This window comes from Dendrobates tinctorius, unplaced genomic scaffold, assembly GCF_039654945.1.
Source record: "Dendrobates tinctorius isolate UK_male_01 unplaced genomic scaffold, ASM3965494v1 ptg000103l, whole genome shotgun sequence".
Classification (NCBI taxonomy): Eukaryota; Metazoa; Chordata; class Amphibia; order Anura; family Dendrobatidae; genus Dendrobates; species Dendrobates tinctorius.
Window position 1 is genome coordinate 9,112,501 of NW_027361771.1, and position 21,982 is coordinate 9,134,482.

General features: G+C 43.4%; 1 protein-coding gene across 3 annotated transcripts in view; it reads left to right on the top strand.

The window, feature by feature from the left end:
* The window catches only part of MYCBPAP (MYCBP associated protein), a 173,315-nt gene that overhangs the window by 129,278 nt on the left and 22,055 nt on the right, over positions 1-21,982 (top strand). For all 3 annotated transcript variants that reach the window (XM_073588047.1, XM_073588049.1, XM_073588048.1), the window contains exon 17: positions 14,244-14,377. In XM_073588047.1, coding sequence (XP_073444148.1) covers positions 14,244-14,377 — 134 coding nt within the window. The remainder of the gene's footprint in view (positions 1-14,243; positions 14,378-21,982) is intronic.

Here is a 21,982-nt window from a genome sequence, read left to right on the forward strand (position 1 = left end):
AGACGGGCCCGGACATGTACAGGCTTAAGCAGTGGGACACGTCTGGCACTGCAGGATCTGAGTCCATGGTGGCGTAGTGTGTTACTTATGGTAGGCCTTGTTACATTGGTCCCAGCTCTCTGCAGTTCATTCACTAGGTCCCCCCGCGTGGTTCTGGGATTTTTGCTCACCGTTCTTGTGATCATTCTGACCCCACGGGGTGGGATTTTGCGTGGAGCACCAGATCGAGGGAGATTATCAGTGGTCTTGTATGTCTTCCATTTTCTAATTATTGCTCCCACAGTTGATCTCTTCACTCCAAGCTGGTTGGCTATTGCAGATTCAGTCTTCCCAGCCTGGTGCAGGGCTACAATTTTGTTTCTGGTGTCCTTTGACAGCTCTTTGGTCTTCACCATAGTGGAGTTTGGAGTCAGACTGTTTGAGGGTGTGCACAGGTGTCTTTTTATACTGATAACAAGTTTAAACAGGTGCCATTACTACAGGTAATGAGTGGAGGAAAGAGGAGACTCTTAAAGAAGAAGTTACAGGTCTGTGAGAGCCAGAAATCTTGATTGCTTGTTTCTGACCAAATACTTATTTTCCACCATAATATGCAAAAAAAAATAAAATGAAAAAAAAACAGACAATGTGATTTTCTGGATTTTTTTTTCTCAGTTTGTCTCCCATAGTTGAGGTCTACCTATGATGTAAATTACAGACGCCTCTCATCTTTTTAAGTGGTGGAACTTGCACTATTGCTGACTGACTAAATACTTTTTTGCCCCACTGTGTATATATATATATATATATATATATATATATATATATATATATATATATATATATATATATATATATATATATGGAGAACTGGTGCCTCCATACTATATATATGTGGTTGTGGGACCATCATACTTTATATATTAGGGAACTGGGTTCATCATACTATATATATGGGGGAACTGGGACCATCCTACTATATACATGGGGGCAACTGGGGCCACCAAACTATTTGGTGCAGTGGGGACCTTTATACTATATATATAGGGCAGTGGGGCCATCATACTATACAGTTGAAACCAGAAGTTTCCATACACTATATAAAGACACATATAATAATAATAATAAGAAGAATCTTTATTTTTATATAGCGCTAAAATATTCCGCAGCGCTTTACAATTTGACCTACAACGGGAAAGGTTTATTCTGATTTCATGTCAGGTAGAGAAAAACATGCAGATTTGTATTTTTATACAGTATATAGTTGATGTAAACTTCTGGTTTCAACTGTATATACATAGGGGGCAGTGGGGATTTCATACTATATACAGGGAGCAGTGGGGACCTTCATACTATATATAGGGGGCAGGGGGACCTTCATGCTGTTTATAGGGTCATTAGGGACCATTATACTATATTTAGGGGCAATGGGAACATCTTGTTTTATATAGGGGCTGTGTAGCCATTTTACTATATATAGGGAGAACTGGGGTCCTCAATGTATAATAAAGGGCTTTGGGGACTATCATATTTTGTTTTGTGGTATATAGGGCCATCATTCTGTATATTCAGAGCTTTGTGGGCACTCAGAGGACATTATTTGTTGTTATAAATGGGGACATTATTAGTTTTGATAAGGGCACTCAGGTTCCATTTTATTTTTCTTAGGGCTCGGTTTTCCTCCCATATCTCTGTAGTAAGCTCCGTTCTGCTCCTATACTTCTGCAGTAAGCTCAGTTCTGCTCCCTTATCTCTATAGTAAGCTCCGTTCTGCTCCCATATCTCTGTAGTAAGCTCGATTCTCCTCCCATATCTCTGTAGTAAGCTCTGTTCTGGTCCCATTTCTCTATAGTAAGCTCAGCTCTGCTCCCTTATCTCTATAGTAAGCTCCGTTCTGCTCCCATATCTCTGTAGTAAGCTCGATTCTCCTCCCATATCTCTGTAGTAAGCTCGATTCTCCTCCCATATCTCTGTAGTAAGCTCTGTTCTGGTCCCATTTCTCTATAGTAAGCTCAGCTCTGCTCCTATATTTCTGTAGTAAGCTCAGTTCTGCGCCTATATCTCTGTAGTAAGCTCGGTTCTCCTCCCTTATCTCTGTAGTAAGCTCCGTTCTGCTCCTATACTTCTGTAGCAAGCTTGTTTCTGCTCCCATATTTTTGTAGTAAGCTCAGTTCTGCTCCCATAGCTCTACAGTAAGCTCCGTTTTGCTCCTATATCTCTGTAGTAAGCTCCATTCTGCTCCCATATCTCTGTAGTAAGCTTGGTTCTGCTCTCATATCTCTGTAGTAAGCTTCGTTCTGCTCCCATATCTCTGGAGTATTCACCATTCTGATCTATATCTCTGTGGTAAGCTTGGTTCTGCTGCCATATCTTTGTAGTAAGCTCAGTTCTGCTCCCATAGCTCTATACTAAGCTCCATTCTGTTGCCATATCTCTGTAGTAAGCTTGGTTCTGCTCCCATATCTCTGTAGTAAGCTCCGTTCTGCTCCCATATCTCTGTAGTAAGCTTGGTTCTGCTCCCATATCTCTGTAGTAAGCTTGGTTCTGCTCCCATATCTCTGAAGTAAGCTCCGTTCTGCTCCCATATCTCTGGAGTATTCTCCATTCTGATCTAGATCTCTGTAGTAAGCTAGGTTCTGCTGCCATATCTTTGTACTAAGCACAGTTCTGCTCCCATAGCTCTATAGTAAGCTCTGTTCTGCTCCTATATCTCTGTAGTAAGCTTGGTTCTGCTCCCATATCTTTGTAGTAAGCTCAGTTCTCCTATATCTCTGTAGTAAGCTCGGTTCTGCTGCCGTATCTTTGTAGTAAGCTCTGTTCTGCTCCCATATCTCTGCAGTAAGCGCGGTTCTGCTGCCATTTCTTTGTACTAAGCTCGGTTCTGCTCCCATATCTCTGTAGTAAGCTCGGTTCTGCTTCCATATCTCTGTAGTAAGCTCGGTTCTGCTCTCATATCTCTGTAGTAGTAAGCTCGGTTCTGTCCCCATATCTCTGTAGTAAGCTTGGTTCGGCTCCCATATCTCTGTAGTAAGCTCGGTTCTGCTCTCATATCTCTGTAGTAAGCGCGGTTCTGTTCCCATATCTCTGTAGCAGTAAGCTCGGTTCTGCCTCCATATATCTGTAGTAAGCTTGGTTTGGCTCCCATATCTCTGTAGTAAGCTTCAGTTAGTTTCCTTATCTACGTAGCAATCTTGGTTCCAGTCTCATGTCTATGTAGTCAGCTTGCTTCTGTTACAGTATCTATGTAGGCAGCAAACTTGGTTCTGCTTCCATATATATGCAGCTAGCTCCGTTCTGTTCCCATATCTATGTACCACCCTGTTTTTAAAGTGTGTTATCTCTGCTTCTTTAATGCAGCGGCCAGAGATAAGCAGGGCAAAAGCACCGCTACTGGAGGGCCACTGCCTTGTGATTGCCCCCCAGGCTGAAAAGTGCCAGCCAGCCCCTGCTACTAGGTCATAGAGGACCTTACATATTGTCCATTTAGGCTCCCTTATACAGAATCCTTCTTTCAACTACCAGGGACATTTGACAATTGGTGTCCTGGGACTTATACCTTCACCTGCATAATTTTTATAGCACTTCCTACCAAATCCATTTGTCCGGGTATTAACTATTGGTGGACCACAAGAGTGGAAGCCATATATAAACTTTGAAATCATATATTCTACATTTCAAATTTCATCTCTACTCTCCCTGGAACTTTGAGGAAATAGTTCCCCATAGGAATACCTGGTTGGCGTAGCAACCAGCTTTTAAAGGAACACTCACAAGCTTGTTTCCCCTTTACTAAACTGGTAGCTGACCCTACAAAAATACAGGATCTCTGACTGGTTGGGCTTTAAAATGATTTAAGATTGCATGTATACTCATTTTATGTTGTAATACTATCTTGCCACACTATTCTTGTTAAGGGATATTCTAAGAGTTTATTACTGGTAGACTTAAATATCTCGTTTTGTCTGATAATATGATTAATTCTCGTTTAGATTTTGAAGTCTCGTACGTAATCTACATGATTCTCGTATATATTCCTGAATTCTCGTAATACCTACGCCATATCCCATTGAGTCTATTTCTTAAAACTGAGCTCTAGTGCTTCACTTACTTCTCGTATATTTTCACACAAATCTTGCCATAGAGGAGGTACTTGTACAAAATGGCCACTGCAAAGCCGAGAAACAATACTAAGTCTCAAAAAAATTCTCTGTCCCACATAGGAGCACTTTCACAGTCATATGAAGACTTCCCTAGCGTATTAAGCCCGGACAAGTCGAGATCCCCACTAAAAGGAGATGAGTCGAGATCTTCCTTTCTAAAGCAATCACAGATTCCAACCTATAATAAAACTACTAAAGAAGGAATTAGCTCTGGTTTAATAAACTCAGTGTCAAAATCCCAAACTAACTTGCCCTCTTCTAAGGGAAACTAAAGGTGCAGCAACCCTTCAAATAAGACTCATCCTCCTTTAGAGAGGATGGACACCACTACCTCGGCCAAAAGAAACGGTCCTAATGACCGTGAGAGCAAATCTCATTCTTGCATTGAGGAATCTGACAGTTTCTCTGATGACTATTCCCCCAATAATAGTCCAGAGAGACCCAGGGTTAAAAGAACACATGAAACTGTGACACCAGTAATGGAGGTGGCACCCCCTTCCCTTGATCTGGACCAATGTCTTGGTTCCAGTAAACAAGTTACGGAAGGTTTTCTAGCAGGTGTTTTCAAATCTTTCAGTGACGTTATGAAAATAGGGTTCGAAACACAAACCAGGACCCTGCAGGAAATGTGTAACACTTTTAACCAAAAATTTGAAAAACATGACAAAAGGCTAAATACTGGTCTCAGTATTTAATGCAGCATCTTCTCGGGGCTCCTTCCCAAAAGAGATGCTGGAAGCCGTAATTGTTCTGATTCCAAAAGCAGGGGGAGACCCGGAGAAGATGCAAAATTACAGGCCAATATCGCTTATAAACAACGACATTAAAATTTGTTCTAAATTACTGGCCGAAAGGTTGAAAAATATACTCCCTCGTTTGCTTTCCGATGACCAGATTGGCCTTGAAGAGGGACGTCAGGCGGCGGATGGAGCGAGGAGAGTTTTGAATTTAATTACCAGGGCAAATCTGTCCAATAGTAGATCGGCATTTCTGGCGTTGGATGCAGAAAAGGTTTTTGACAGGTTGAATTGGTCTTACTTGGAAGCAACTTTAACTAAATTTGGTTTTAGCCAAGGATTCCTGTCATCGGTCTTTGCGTTATACTCTGCTCCCTGTGCCAGAATTTATGCCAATAATAGCCTCTCAAACCAGTTCCCCATTTCGAATGGAACAAGACAGGGGTGCCCCCTGTCACCCCTGCTCTTCGTGTTAGCGATGGAGCCACTGGCAGAAAAGATCAGCTCTAATTAAAATATTGCAGGATTTGATCTCCCCTCCCGTCATTTTAAAATAGGGCTATTTGCTGACGACCTCTTTTTGACCCTACTGGACCCCTTGAATTCCATCAGAGCACTTGCTGCAGACCTGGAAATGTTTTCAAGGGCCTCTTATTTCAAAATTAACTCCCACAAGTCAAAATTCTTGACCCTCAACATGCCAAAAACGGAAATCGAAGTACTAAATAGAAGTACTGAATTTGCCTGGGAAGAAACAGGGATAGTCTATCTTGGGATCACTTTGGCTAGTTCTATCCAAGCAACTGTCAAAGCAAACCTAAATGTGATCCTTGCAACTGTCTCTCAGGCCATTTCCTTTTTCAGGCAAACTGAACTCTATGTTTGGTAGGGTGATGGTTGTGAAATCCATCTTTCTGCCCAAAATTATCTATTTTTTTCTTACGCTACCGATCACTCTTCCATTTCAATTCATACAAAATTTACAAAGCCTACTAAAATCATTTGTGTGGAACAACAGGAGGCCTAGGGTGTCGTCAGAATTTTTATATAAGCATAAAAGCAGAGGAGGTACGAGCCTGCCTAATCTGCATGCATACTATATGGCCTTATTAATTAAACAGAGCTGGTTCTGGCTCAACAACAAACAGAAACCTCCAGCTTGGTTTTGCCTGGAGAGAGACGTAAGTAAATTTAACTCTCTACAAGACTTAGGCTAATTTCACACTTGCTTTTTTTTCCAGCGCGTTTTTAGCGCAAAAAAACGCATACAAATGCATACAAATGCTGCGTTTTTTTCAAGCATTTTTATGAGCATGCATGAAAAAAACGCAGCGTTTTTATGCATTTGTATGCGTTTTTAGTGCATTTTTACCGCGTTTGCGTTTTTTTCCAACATTAGGTGGCCCCTCACACTAACCCAAACCATGACTACCCTAACCCTGACCCTAACCCTAACCCTAACCCTGACCCTAACCCTAAACCCTAGCTAACCCTAACCCTAGCCCTAAACCCCCTTAACTAACCCTAACTCTAACCCAAACCCCTAAATTCCATTGTCCAACTAATGGTAAAAAAAAAACGCATGCGCAAAAAAACGCATACATAAGCATGCCAATGCGCACATATGCGCACCCATAGACTTATAATGGGTGTCTTGCTGTAAAAAAACGCATTGCGTGCGCATGCGTTTTTTTGAGGCAAGTCGGACGCTCAAAAAATGCAACAGGATGCATTTTGTGCGCCCGAGCGCATACCGCAAAAAAACGCATGCGCGGAAAAACGCATACAAACGCATGTGTATGCGCACATAAGCGCATCCCATGCAAAGTATAGGAAAAAAAATCGCATGCGTTTTTTAGCGCTAAAATCCCGCAAAAAAACACGCAAGTGTGAAACCAGCCTTACTTTTCTACTTCCTGTTTCATGAGCCTCGAAGGGTGTCTTCGCATCCTAGTTTCAGTCCCATCATTTCTGCATGGAGATCATTGATCAAACCATGTAAGAAATTTAACAAAGTCGAACAGGCCTTGAGGTTTCCGCTTCAATTGGTGGCTTTAATATTTAACTTCCCTCTCTCAGAAATCTGGAGTAATTTAGGTATAAAAAAAGTAAAAAAATATACATGATGGGTCTAATTTTCTCACATTCAGTGAACTAAAAATCAAATATAATATCCCCTCCTCTGAATTTATTCCCTACTTAATGCTGAAAGATAAGGTACAAAAAATTCTAATAGGTAAATCTTTTAACTATGAAATTGTGTCTTCACTGCTGTGCAACCTTACTACTAAAAATACATGGAGTTTAAAGAATATATATTCCTCTTTCAATAGAGAGGAACTCTCTTGCAAGAACATATATTTAAGGAGATGGGAATCCGACTTTGAGACTGTTGTCTGGGTTGAGCAGTGGGACATCGCCATAAAAAATACGTATAAATCTACCATTTCGATGACTCTTCACGAGTCTTATTTCAAACTACTTAACAGGTGGTATCTCACGCCTATCAAACTCTCCCACATTAACCAGGACCACTCCCCCCTCTGTTGGAGAGGTTGCGGACAACAGGGGAATCTTTACCACATCTTTTGGTTTTGCCCGAAACTAAAACGTCTCTGGCTCCAGGTTTCTCGTCATATTGTCTCCTTTACAGGAAACTTCACCTTGACTCCCCAAAAAGCATTGCTTTCTTTGGACTTGGATCAATTGCATCTGTCCGTGAGACAGGTAGTTATACACATCCTTTTGGTAGTTAAAAATAACTTGGCTTACTTTTGGAAGAAACCTGACCCCCCTAAATTTTCAGACATCCTAGACAAAATCTACCAACATAAAGCTATTGAATGGAGGTACGCAGTCAGTAATAATAATAATCTCGCCTACACTAATAAGTGGAAGGTCTGGAACAGTAAATTTAGACGAGTTTAAATTTCTTTCATGCACCTCCTTAAGTGGTTGGACTAGACCGCCCTCATGCATCTCCTCTTTAAAGGTTTAGTATTATTGTACCTCTTAGTGGTATAAGTATATTGTATACTTATTAAGGTATGCTTTGTTACAAGGGTTCTCTATTTTTTTTTTTATGACCATCACCCATCCTATGTACATATACTCTTCTCCCTCCCCCTTCCCTTTCCTGTTCTGTTCCCCCTCCCCCTCCTCCTCCCAGTTTTATGAAAAAACTTAAATAAAAATATTTAAAAAGAATCAATGACTGGTAACCAGCTTACAATTTTACTTAAAAAAAATGCTTTGTCCCAATAAATTTGCACAGCACTGTAATTACCTTCATAAGTCACATGCTTAGTGAAAAGATGGCCACCTATGTGCAATCTAAGTGTGACATAATCTGTCAGTATATACACACCTTTTCTCAAAGGCCAAAGAGGCTGCAACACCATTAAGCAAGAGGCAATGCTAAGCAAACATCATGAAGACCAAGGAGATCTCCAAACAAATAAGGGACAAAGTTGTTGAGAAATATACACTCACTGGCCACTTTATTAGGTACACCATGCTAGTAAGGGGTTGGACCCCCTTTTGCCTTCAGAACTGCCTCAATTCTTCGTGGCAGAGATTCAACAAGGTGCTGGAAGCATTCCTCAGAGATTTTGGACCATATTGACATGATGGCATCACACAGTTGGCGCAGATTTGTCGGCTGCACATCCCTGATGCGAATCTCCCGTTCCACCACATCCCAAAGATGCTCTATTGGATTGAGATCTGGTGACTGAGGAGGCCATTTGAGTACAGTAAACTCATTGTCATGTTCAAGAAACCAATCTGAGATGATTCGAGCTTTATGACATGGCGCATTATCCTGCTGAAAGTAGCCATCAGATGTTGGGTACATTGTGGTCATAAAGGGATGGACATGGTCAGCAACAATACTCAGGTAGGCTGTGGCGTTGCAACGATGCTCAATTGGTACCAAGGGGCCCAAAGAGTGCCCAGAAAAAATTCCCCACACCATGACACCACCACCACCAGCCTGAACCGTTGATACAAGGCAGGATGGATCCATGCTTTCATGTTGTTTACGCCAAATTCTGACCCTACCATCCGAATGTCGCAGCAGAAATCGAGACTCATCAGACCAGGCAACGTTTTTCCAATCTTCTACTGTCCAATTTCGATGAGCTTGTGCAAATTGTAGCCTCAGTTTCCTGTTCTTAGCTGAGAGGAGTGGTACCCAGTGTGGTCTTCTGCTGCTGTAGCCCATCTGCCTCAAAGTTCGACGCACTGTGCGTTCAGAGATGCTCTTCTGCCTACCTTGGTTGTAACGGGTGGCAATTTGAGTCACTGTTGCCTTTCTATCAGCTCGAACCAGTCTGCCCATTCTCCTCTGACCTCTGGCATCAACATGGCATTTCCGGCCACAGAATTGCCGCTCACTGGATTTTTTTTCTTTTTCGGACCATTCTCTGTAAACCCTAGAGATGGTTGTGCGTGAAAATCCCAGTAGATCAGCAGTTTCTGAAATTCTCAGACCAGCCCTTCTGGCACCAACAATCATGCCACGTTCAAAGGCACTCAAATCACCTTTCTTCCCCATACTGATGCTCGGTTTGAACTGCAGGAGATTGTCTTGACCATGTCTACATGCCTAAATGCACTGAGTTGCCGCCATGTGATTGGCTGATTAGAAATTAAGTCTTAACACACAGTTGGACAGGTGTACCTAATAAAGTGGCCAGTGAGTGTAAGTCAGGGTTGGGTTATAAAATATATATGTGTGTATATATATATATATATATATATATATATATATATATATATATCCCAATCTCTGATGATCCCCCTGGAGCACCATCACATTCATTATCAAGTGGAAAGACAAACCAGCCACGAGAGGGCCGCCCGCTGAAAACTCTCAGCCTGGGCAAGGTGGGCATTAATCAGAGAGGCAGCACAGAGACCTAAGGTAACCCTGAAGGAGCTCTCAAGCAGAGACTACAGTATCTGTCCATACGTCTCAATAAACACTCAATAGAGGTGGCCTTTATGGAAGAGTGGGCAGAAAAAAGTCTTTACTTATGAAAATTGTCTTGTTTTGAATTTGCCAAACATGCTGCTGTGGTCAGATGAGACCAAAATTGAACTTTTTGGTCACTAAAGTAAACGCTGAAGCGCAAACCAACACTGCTCATCACCCCAAGAACACCATCCCCACAATGAAATATGTTGGTTGCAGCATTATGCTGTGGAGATGTTATTCTACAGCAGAGACATGGAAAATGGTCCTTGAGCTAAACCTGTTTCATTCTGTCATTGATTCGAAACTGGGACCGAGGTTCACCTTCCAACAAGACAATGACCCAAAGTATACTGCTAAAGCCACCCTCAAGTGGTTTAAGGGGAAGCGTAAATGTTTTGGAGAGGCCTAGCCATAGTCCTGATATCCTATTGAGAATCTGTGGTCTGACTTGAAGATTGCTGTTCGCCAAACCATTAGTGATGTGCGATCGTGCTCGGATAATGTCTTATCTGAGCATTATGTTCGAGTCCCTGTGGTTACATGATTTGCGGCAGTTAGACAGCATCAGCACATGTGGAGATTCTCTAACAAACCGCCAATCCCCACACATGTTGAGGCTGTCTTCTGCCGCAAATCATGCAGCCGTGGCGACTAACACAACATACGAGCACTCGCAGATGTTCGGATAATACCCAAGCATGCTTAGATAAGATGTTATTCAAGCATATTCGCTCATCACTAGAAACCATCTAACTTGAAGGAACTGGAGCAGTTTTGCCTTGAGGAATGGGCAAAAATCCGAGTGGTAAGATGTGCAAAGCCTATAGAGACTTATCCAAAGTGACTTGCAGCTGTAGTTGCAGCAAAAGGAGTCTCTACAAAGTTCTGACTATAGGGGGATAAATCGTTATGCACACTATAGTTTTCAGTTATTTTGTCCTATTTGTTGTTTGTTTCGCAATAAAAAGATAAAATGTTCACAGTTGTAGGCATGTTCTTTACATGAACTAATGCAAACCCTAAAAAAGTGACATTCCAGGTTGTAACCTAGCAAAGCACAAAAATGCCAAAGGGGTGAATACTTTTACAAGTCACTGTATATAGGAAACCCCTGCAACTGCAGGATCTTGAATGAGAAGTTATATCAGTTAGTGGACAGAGGGTAATCCTCGTGCTCTAGAATAAAAGAATTGTCCCTAATTTTCAGAAGATTCCCTAGAAACGTTATGGGATTTGCAGTGAAAATAGCAGCAATCTTTTGTGGTGGATTAGAAGCTGCATGTGCTGCATTTACTGGAAGGCAATGCCCATTTTGCCTGAGGGGAACAATCTGCTTGATAAAGGGTGCCGATATCCTTAGACCTCACCGTTCCTCATTACACAAATAGATCACCTGATCTACTTCATCCAATAAGCTATAATAATAATAAGCATCTATACAGCTCAGAGATGGAACATCTGCATATGAATGATGTTATGGTTAAGATACTCTCTTGCCTAAAAATTGTGCACACTGTGTAGATGACCTTGGTATCTGTTGTCGCCTGGCACAATTTGTAGGCGTAGATCCATTAGCCTTTTTTTTTTAATTATTAACTCGTATGCTAGTATGGCTGAGGTTTATTTAGCTTTGTGATATCATACTGGCATGTATACACAAAGCTAGGCTGTGCTACCAAGAAAAACAACAACCTAAAGGACATAAATTCAAAAAAGAAAACAGATAAACCAGCCTTACCAACAGGTCACATCACAAATGCACAAACAGGATGAAGCAGACCCAAATTATAAAGGCATGGGTAGCACAGGCGCAAACTACTGATGAACCCACGTCAAGGGTCCTCACGCTTGCGAGTCCTAACAGTAATTTCAAAAACAACAACCTACCGTATATACTTGAGTTTAAGCTGACCCGAGTATAAGCCGAGGCACATTATTTTGCCACGGAAAACTGGGTAAGCTTATTGACTCGAGTTTAAGCCGGGTATGTATTGTCCCCTCATCCCTGTCCTGCTATGCATGGCTCCCCCCATCCTGTCCTCCCATGTGGCTCCCCCGTCCTGTCCTGGTACTGTATGTGGCTCCTCCATCCTGTCCTGGTACATGACTCCCCCCCATCCTGTCCGGGTATTTGGCTCCCCCGTCCTGTCCTGGTATGTGGCTCCTCCGTCCTGTCCTGGTATGTGGCTCCTCCGTCCTGTCCTGGTGTGTGGCTCCCCCCATCCTGTCCTGGTATGTTGCTCCTCCGTCCTCTCCTGGTATGTGGCTCCCCTGTCCTGTCCTGGTATGTGGCTCCCCCCATCCTGTCCTGGTATGTGGCTCCCCCCATCCTGTTCTGGTATATGGCTTCCCCCATCCTGTCCTGGTATGTGGCTTCCCCTATCCTGTCCTGATATGTGGCTCCCCTGACCTGTCCTGGTATGTGGCTGCCCCCCGACCTGTCCTGGTATGTGGCTCCCCCATTTTGTCCTGGCATGTGTGGCTCTCCTGTCCTGTCCTGCTATATGTGGCCCTCCCCATCTTGTCCTGCTGTGTGTGGCTCCCCCTGTTGTATGCGTGGCTCACCCCCCCTCCCATCGTCATATGCATGGCTCTCCCCTGTCCCATCATTGTATGCATGGCTCACCCTTGGTACCGCTCATTAAGGTAATGAATATGTGCTCCACGCCTATGGGACTGGAAAGCAGTGCATATACATTACCTTAATGAGCGGTACCACGTGACCGCTCAGCACAGGAGAACTGCCGGGACGGATATGCAGCGACGACGTGAGGAGGGTTGAGTATGATGTCTTCTGGAAGCCGGCAGCTGTCACTGTGCCACAGCCGCTAGCTCCTGCCGCTGCTCTGTCGCTCCCCCTCCCCCGCTGGCTTTCTGGTCAATGACTTGTGTATAAGCTATGGAGGGTGTTTTCAGCACAAAAAAAGTGCTGACAATCTTGGCTTATACACGTGTATATACGGTAATTGTCATTAATAAGCTGTAAGCCGCACACTGTGCATCACACATACCTGTGTTACTGACGTTCTATTCAAGCCTCATTTGTGTGCATTTTTTTTTACTAGACAGCCACTCCTCCTTAAATTGGTATGCTTGTGAGTGGCTTCTTTCATCAGTAGTTTGCACCTGTGCTGCCCCTGTTTTTATAATTTGGGTCTGCTGCATCCCGCTTGTGCATTTGTGATCTGACCTGGTGCTGGTAGGCTGTTTTTTTCTGCTAACAAGAAAAAGAAGGTTTCATCTGGTCCCATTGATATCAGCAGATCCATGGACAATCTAAGGTGTATGGAGGCCTCCTGATGTCAGGGGAGAGAAGGATCCGGCCTGCTGAATTCTTTTGTTTTCCCTGGAATAATCTGTCGCATGAGGATCCTTTCATAGAGGACATAGTGAAGGAATTTGGGGGAAATCATCTGACAGTTATATAATGTGCATAGGGGCCTAAAAATATGATAGAAAACTTTTAAATGAGAAGATGCCAAAGTAGCCATCAGTCTGTGTGGGCTTCATATAGGTAACCCACTCACCATGGGGTCATGTTAATAGCATCCATCCTGTTATATATGGGAACTGGTTTCCTGTGATTGTAGCAGCTAATATTAATCTTGAATCTAGACTCTTCACGTGTGCAATTAAAGCTGTGCTTGATAATCGTGACTCATCGCATGGGCAGGGCAGTCATGTCAGCCAACATGTGACCTTTTTTTAGCTTGTCATTAACCACAGCACTTTAGAAAACATTAACGCCTACCATTTATTTCAATGTAAATGGAAAACCCCAAAGAAACCTAGAGTGTAGGTGAGATTAGCAAGTGATAATATCTGGGCCTCTGAAGTAATACATTGTTTAGAGAAATAATCTGTTCACTGATCTTGATTATTTTGATTTTAAAGGTGTTATCTCACCAGGATAACCAGTTAAAGGGGTTGTCCAGGGTATACTGTAGATTCTAACCACTGACCTCATCCATTTAAATCCCTCTTGTCCAATGCTACTATGTTGGTCCTCAAGACCCTCTATTTACTTTTCTACAGCAGAGAGTTGCTACTTACATATATGAATGCTGCTGCCAGTCACTGTGTCAGCGGTCCTCTGCGACACACCCCAGCATTACTGCCAAGGCTGTTACTTGCCGTGGTCATATAGGTAGACACTACCTCCCGATTGTCACAGAGATGCCTCAGGGTACCAGAGAATCAGCACTGGAGCTGTGGGGGGTGTAAGAGGCTCAATAATACAAAAAGGAAAGAAAATTATATATATATATATATATAATCTTTTTTTAAACAGTGAGTAAAATGCATAGGCTTGTTGCTAGATATGATTAGACATGATCATTTTTAGAAACCTGAACAAATGTTCAATTTTTATCACCTTGATTCTAGTGTTGGATCTAAAGCATGTGAAAGGAGGCAAAGAAGATAAAAAAGGAGGAGGCATGAAGGAAGATAAAAGGACGCCTGGTGGAAAAGAAAAAGATGAAAAAAAGCCCGGGAAGACTGTAAAGGACAAGTTGGAGGTATATTGTAGCTACACTTAGTACAGAGGGGGTACTACTACAGAGGCTGTCTACAAATATCTCAAGGGCTGTCACATTGTAGAAGGATCAACTTTATTCTCATTTGCACAAGGAAAGACTAGAAGCAATGGGATGAAACTGAATGGGAGGAGACACAGATTAGATATTAGAAAAAACTTTTTGACAGTTAGAGTGATCAATGAATGGAACAAGCTGCCACGAGAAGTGGTGAGTTCTCCTTCAATGGAAGTCTTCAAACAGAGGCTGGACAGACATCTGACTGGGATGATTTAGCGAATCCTGCTTTGAGCAGGGGGTTGGACCAGATGGCCCAGGAGGTCCCTTCCAACTCTGCGATTCTATGATTCTATATATTTGTCTTTTAGGATATATTTTAGATCTGTACTAGTGATAGAACTATTTCCATCTTCTGGCTGATTAGAAAATATCTATGACTTTTTTGCAATGCCTGATTTCCTGTAGCCCCAGAGAAAGTCTCCATACCGAGTCTGGAGACACGACGGGTCAGCGGGCACCCCAGTCCGCCAGCCGGAACCGCATGAACCAGGGATCATCATGCCGAACGCCAGCTCTCCTTTTAAACATGGGCATAACGCTACTCAGACAACACAGGGTGAGGGTAAAACAGTGTGGCAATTGCTTTATTGAACCACAAAACAGGCAGATAACACAAAGCATTTCATGGTTCTGGAGTGGCGTAGCCAGTCTCCAGACTTGGACCAAATAGAAAATCTTTGGAGGGAACTAAAGCTCAATGTTGCCTAGTGATAGGCCCGAAACCTGAAAGATCTGTAGGAGTGGGCCAAAATTCCTGCTGCAGTGTGTGCAGACTTGGTTATGAACTACAGGAAACGTCTGACCTCTGTAATTGCAAACAAAGGTTTCTGTACCAAATATTAAGTTCAATTTTTCTATTGTATTTAATACTTATTTCATGCAATAAAAGGCAAATAAATTATGTAAAAATCTTACAATGTGATTTTATGGATTGTTTTTAACCCCTTTCTGCCATGTAACGTACTACCCCGTCCATGTGCCCCGGGACTTAATTCCCATGGACGGGATAGTACGTCCTCATCGATCAGCCGTGCTCACGGGGGGACTGCGGCGGATCGCGGCCGGGTGTCAGCTGATTATCACAGCTGACACCCGGCACTTTAACCCCCAGCACACTGCAATCAAACATGATTGCAACTTTCCAGTGGCATAGGAAAGCATTGCGCAGGGAGAGGGCTCCCTGCGTGCATCCCTGACACCATCAGAACAACGCAATGTGATCGCGTTGTTCTGAGGGCCTCCTCCCTGCAGGCCCCCGGATCCAAGATCTAAAGTTGGCGTTAGAGTTTGAGCTAAAGTTAGGATTAGGGTTGGGGTTGGGATTAGGGTTAGGGTTGGGATTAGGGTTAGGGGTGTGTTAGGGTTAGGTTTGTGGTTAGGGCTATGGTTAGGGTTGGGATTAGGGTTAGGGGTTTGTTGGGGTTAGGGTTAGAGTTAGAATTGGGGGGTTTCCACTGTTTAGGCACATCAGGGGCTCTCCAAATGTGACATGGCGTCTGATCTCAATTCCAACCAATTCTGCTTTGAAAAAGTCAAACGGTGCTCTTTCCCTTCCGAGCTCTGCCATGTGCCAAAACTGGTTTACGCCCACATATGGGGTATCAGCATACTCAGGACAAATTGCACAATAACTCTTGGGGTCCAATTTCTTCTGTTACCCTTGGGGAAAAAAAAAATTGGGGGGCGAAAATATTTTTATGGAAAAAAATATGATTTTATATTTTTATGGCTCTACGTTATAAACTTCTGTGAAGCACATGGGGGTTCAATGTTCTCATCACACATCTAGATAAGTTCCTTGGGGGGGTCTAGTTTCCAAAATGGGGTCACTTGTGGAGGTTTCCACTGTTTAGGCACATCAGGGGCTCTCCAAATGTGACATGACACCCGTAGATCATTCCATCAAAGTCTGCAATCCAAAACGTCACTACTTCCCTTCCGAGCCCCGATGTGTGCCCATACAGTAGTTTTCTACCACATATAGGGTATCAGCGTACTCAGGACAAATTGGACAACAACTTTTGGGAAAATAAAAAATTGGGGACTAAAAGATCATGTTTGTGGGAAAAATGATTTTTTTATTTTCACGATCGGGTGTTATAAACTTTAGTGACAAAAGTGAAACGGCGCTCCTTCCCTTCCAAGCTCTGCCATGCGCCCAAACAGTGGTTTACCCCCACATATGGGGTATCAGCGTACTCAGGACAAATTGCAAAATAAATTTTGGGGTCCAGTTTCTCCTGTTACCCTTGGGAAAAGAAAAAAATTGAAACTGAAGTAATTTTTTGTGAAAAAAAGTTAAATGTTCATTTTTTTTAAACATTCAAAAAATTCATGTGAACCTGAAGGGTTAATAAACTTCTTGAATGTGGTTTTGAGCACCTTGAGGGGTGCAGTTTTTAGAATGGTGTCAGTTTTGGGTATTTTCTATCATATAGACCCCTCAAAGTGACTTCAAATGTGATGTGGTCCCTAAAAAAAATGGTGGTGTAAAAATGAGAAATCGCTGGTCAACTTTTAACCCTAAGGCCATGTGCACACGATGCAGATATCCAGCGGATCCGCAGCGGATTTTACCGCGCAGAAACGTTGCATATCCGCATTGTGATGTACAGTAGCATGTTAGTCAATTGGAAAAAAAAACGCTGTGCAGATGCTGTGGATTTTTCCGCGCGGTTTTCTTGTGGTTCAAAATATGCAGCATGCCACTACTTTTGTGCGGTTTTCCACCTGCTCCATTCTCCAAATCCGCAGGGGAAAACCGCAAGAAAAAAGGAAGAAATCCGCAGGAAAAATGCAGGTCATTTGACCTGCGGATTTCTTCAATCCTGCGCGGAAAAATCCGCAGGGCTAAAAAGTACGTCTGCACTTAGCCTTATAACAAAAAAAAATTTTGGTTCCAAAATTGTGCTGATGTAAAGTAAACATGTGGGAAATGTTACTTATTAATCATTTTGTGTGCCATATCACTGTGATTTATATTCATGAAAATTCAAAGTTCGAAAATTGCGAAATTTTTGCCAAATTTCCATTTTTTCACAAATAAACGCAAGTCATATCAACAAAATTTTACCACTAACATGAAGCACAATATGTCACAAGAAAACAATGTCAGAATCAGTGGGATCCATGGAAGCGTTTCGAGAGTTATTACCTCATAAAAGGGACACTGGTCAGAATTGTAAAAATTGGCCTGGTCATTAACGTGTAAACGACCCTTGGGGGTTAAGGGGTTAAAAGTCTGTCTCCCATAGTTGAAGTGTACCTACGATAAAAATTACAGACCTCTCCATTCTTTTTAGGTGGGAAAACTTGCAAAATGTGCGGTGCATCAAATACTTATTTTCCCCACTGTAACTAGATAGATTTACTTCTGATTCCCCAACCACATTTGCTGCAATTATGTTCTAAGAACCTATTTCTCTTATATTTTCCCAAGGAAAGTTAAAAATGTATAACTCATCCCCCTAAAAAAAAAAAAAATAATAGAGATAATGGATTGCACCGATACGCCTTTTAATAGCGGCAGCTAAAGGTACTTATTCTTCAGCAAAGCTTTTTAACGACGCTGAGAAACAAGAGTATAGCCGCCCTCAGCGCCAGAAAATCTCCAGAGTCTCGGCTACCGTAAGTAGGTGAGGTCCCGGAGAACATGATCACGGCAGGTCCCCTGTCATGTGATCGACGTTATTCAGAGAATAACGGCGATCACAAAAATAAAGTACAATTTACAATTCATTTCTCTCTCCTCTGATATGATCTAACATATCAGAGAAGAGAAAAATTGTCATGTGCCCCGTCCTGTGCGACATTGCCCGCAGGCCAGTAACTGAAACAACAGGACGCGGCACGTGTAATTGTCCAGTGTGACGCGGCACGCAGGCCGGTAACTAATACAACAAGACAAAGGGAGATAGGGAAACATTTACAATAGAGGGCCCTGTGATGGGGAACGGGGAAAGTGGAGACCTCCTGCACTCCCCTGAGTCAGTGTCCCTAATGCTCCTAACGTTCCCTATGCCGGTTCCGCACCGGGCGCCACTCAGGAACCTGTAGCCCTGGCACACCGTACACCTATCCCTTGCTAGGGAGCTGGGTGGCGCAGGCACTGGCCCCACCACTGCAATAACACCAACATGAGGAAAAGTGACAAACAGGGAAACACTTAGCTTTGCTCTGATGCACTTGCTTCTGGCAACAGAGACCAACACCTGAGTGCATCTTCCTCCACCATGTCCAACACCTGGGTGCAGCTTTACAGCAACAGCGTCCAGCACTGAGTGCCGCCTTGGAGCAACCGAGTCCAGCACCTGAGTGCAGCTGTCCAGCAACCGAGTCCAGCTCAACACTATAGCTGCCACTCCACCAAGCTTTGCAGGAATTCTTCACTGACACCATAGCTGCCACTCCACCATGCTTTACACAAACTCCTCGCTGACACCATAGCTGCCACTCCAAGACTCTGAATAAGCCGCCCTGGACTCTCCTCCAGCTCCCCATCCAGCTCCTTCCTTCACCTAGGATGGTTGGAAAGCCCAACAATCAAAATATCACCAACGTCAGTGAGCACAATTGACACACCTTTATTGAGTAAACACACCTGTTAGTGATTCCCGTGCAATTACACTAACCACCACCGGGGGGCAAAACTATCTCTAAGCACAAAGTGCAATGACCATACGGCCACCGGGGGCAAAACTATCTCTCAACACAAAGCTAGAGAGAGGAAAAAAAAAAGGTTAACAGTGCTCTTATCTGACATGATCCAGCATGGATCATGACAGTAATGGGGTCCCCCGAGCCACCCTGATACCTCCGCACATGCACAGGCCCTCCCCTGATCTGTTCCCCGGCCCTCTGTGTCATCTTCCTGGAAAAAAAGGGCGGGCACATTGCCAGTACGCCCGCCGAGATAAGCCGGCCAATACCCAGCAACAATAGGGAATTTTTCCCATTAGTTCCTTTCGATCACTGTGGTAGATCCTATCACAGTGATCAAAATAAAAAATAGATAAACGTTCTAAAATTAAAAAAATAATTTTTTTCTATTCTTTGCAGTTATGGTTGTGATTAGGATTGTGTTAGCGTTAAGATTAGATTTACAGTCGTTTTTTTCCAAAGTAAAAAAAAAATCATTACTATCATTTTATCAGCAGTGCATTGAATGACACCTCCTTCCTGCTCTTCATAGTAATAGTTTAGCTAGGTTGTATGTGGTGACAGATTCCCTTTAATGTTGCTGTCAGAGTTTGACAACAGCATTTAACAGGTTAACAATCACAGCTGGAGCTCTGCTCCACCCACTGCTGTTAGTCAGGTCCTGTCTGTTTTCACAGCCATTATCTTCTGGATATAGGTCTGACTCACCCCTTGAACCCGCTCCAAACACCCGTTACCAACTTGTGCTACATGTATTGGGGGATGTTGGTACAAGGTGAAAGGATATGGACCAATTTGGGACTTTTTTTATTAATGGCATGTATTTTGATCTTAGAGAGAACTGGTCATCACAATTTTTTACTCAAATTTATGGCATGTATGTAAAGGTGATTTAATGCTGAGTAAATCCATTCCTTACTTTTCTTGTAGAAATCAATTTTGTTGTTATAGAGAAATCCATACATGAATTTGTATGGTAATGACTTGTGGGTGCTGAGGGTGGGCCCTGCACTTACAATTCTGCCTCTTTGCTCTACATTCCCTGCCCACTGCCTTCCTTCTATTTTTGACAGATGACTCATGTTTCAGTGACCTGACAGCCACAGACAGGAGGCAGGCAGGGGATGTGAAGAGAGGCAGGAGAGATGTAAGTGCAGTCACAGACAGGAGGCAGGCAGCGGATGTGAAGAGAGACAGGAGAGATGCAAGTGCAGCCACAGACAGGAGGCAGGCAGCGGATGTGAAGAGAGGCAGGAGACATGCAAGTGCAGCCACAGACAGGAGGCAGGCAGCGGATGTGAAGAGAAGCAGGAGACATGCAAGTGCAGCCACAGACAGGAGGCAGGCAGCGGATGTGAAGAGAGGCAGGAGAAATGCAAGTGGAGCCACAGACAGGAGGCAGGCATCAGATGTGAAGAGAGGTAGGAGAGATGTAAGTGCAGTCACAGACAGGAGTAAGGCAGCGGATGTGAAGAGAAGCAGGAGAGATGTAAGTGGAGCCACAGACAGGAGGCAGGCAGCGGATGTGAAGAGAGGCAGGAGAAATGCAAGTGCAGCCACAGACAGGAGGCAGGCATCAGATGTGAAGAGAGGCAGGAGAGATGTAAGTGCAGTCACAGACAGGAGGCAGGCAGCGGATGTGAAGAGAGGCAGGAGAAATGCAAGTGCAGCCACAGACAGGAGGCAGGCATCAGATGTGAAGAGAGGTAGGAGAGATGTAAGTGCAGTCACAGACAGGAGTAAGGCAGCGGATGTGAAGAGAAGCAGGAGAGATGTAAGTGCAGCCACAGACGGGAGGCAGGCAGCGGATGTGAAGAGAGGCAGGAGAGATGTAAGTGCAGTCACAGACGGGAGGCAGGCAGTGGATGTGAAGAGAGGTAGGAGAGATGTAAGTGCAGTCACAGACAGGAGGCAGGCAGCAGATGTGAAGAGAGGCAGGAGAGATGTAAGTGCAGTCACAGATAGGAGGCAGGCAGCAGATGTGAAGAGAGGTAGGGTAGATGTAAGTGCAGGACCAGCTCACTGCACCTGCAACTCATTAGCATACAGTTTCAACTTTGGATTTTTCTATAACAGGAAAACGTCTTTCTACAAGGTGAGGATTTACTCAGCCTTAAGGCGCCTTTATATACTGTAAATGCCATTGGTTTGGGTATAAAATCCTGATGACAGGTTCTCTTTCAAACGATTCTTACTATTGGGTTACGTTAAATATTTTTGCACTGTTTGGCTTTGACAGGTCCTTTTTTTTCCTATCACATGGCTAGCTGCTGAATAAGGTAAAGGGGTTGTCCAATTTTCAAATCTTAATCCCTTGGAGCAGTTTGTTATAAAAAATACAACTCGTGCTTTACTCACCGTCTCCAGGTCCAGTGCTTAGTTCTGCCGCTGCTCCCAATGTCTGGTATTGGCAAAAGCGTGACAACCAATTAGTGAGCTCAGCAGCTCTGGTCGGATAGACTGAATGCTGTGCTGTTGGCCTGACATCAGCGCCTCACCCAATACCACACACCTGGGGATGGTGTGTAAAGTGCAGTATGACGAGCCAAGCTTTTCTGAAGAGGGATGACCCCTTTAAACCAAGAATGTGTTAGTCTTTCTGACAGTGCTTTATAAGTCTCTCAGGTGATTTATGACCACATCAAAGTTCAGCTAAACCTTGATGTGGTTTGTAAAAAAAAAAAATGGGAGACAGAGTCTGATAAAGTTAAAGGGTTCAACAGGTTCAACATTTTTAACGGGACTGCGTACCACAGGGAGTGCAGGAGATATTTTAGTTTAAAAGCATGGAATTGAAAAGCTCTCTTATTCTTCATGAATTAGAAAAGGAATATAAAATTAGAAGCTCAAATAACCCTTTTTTCGAGG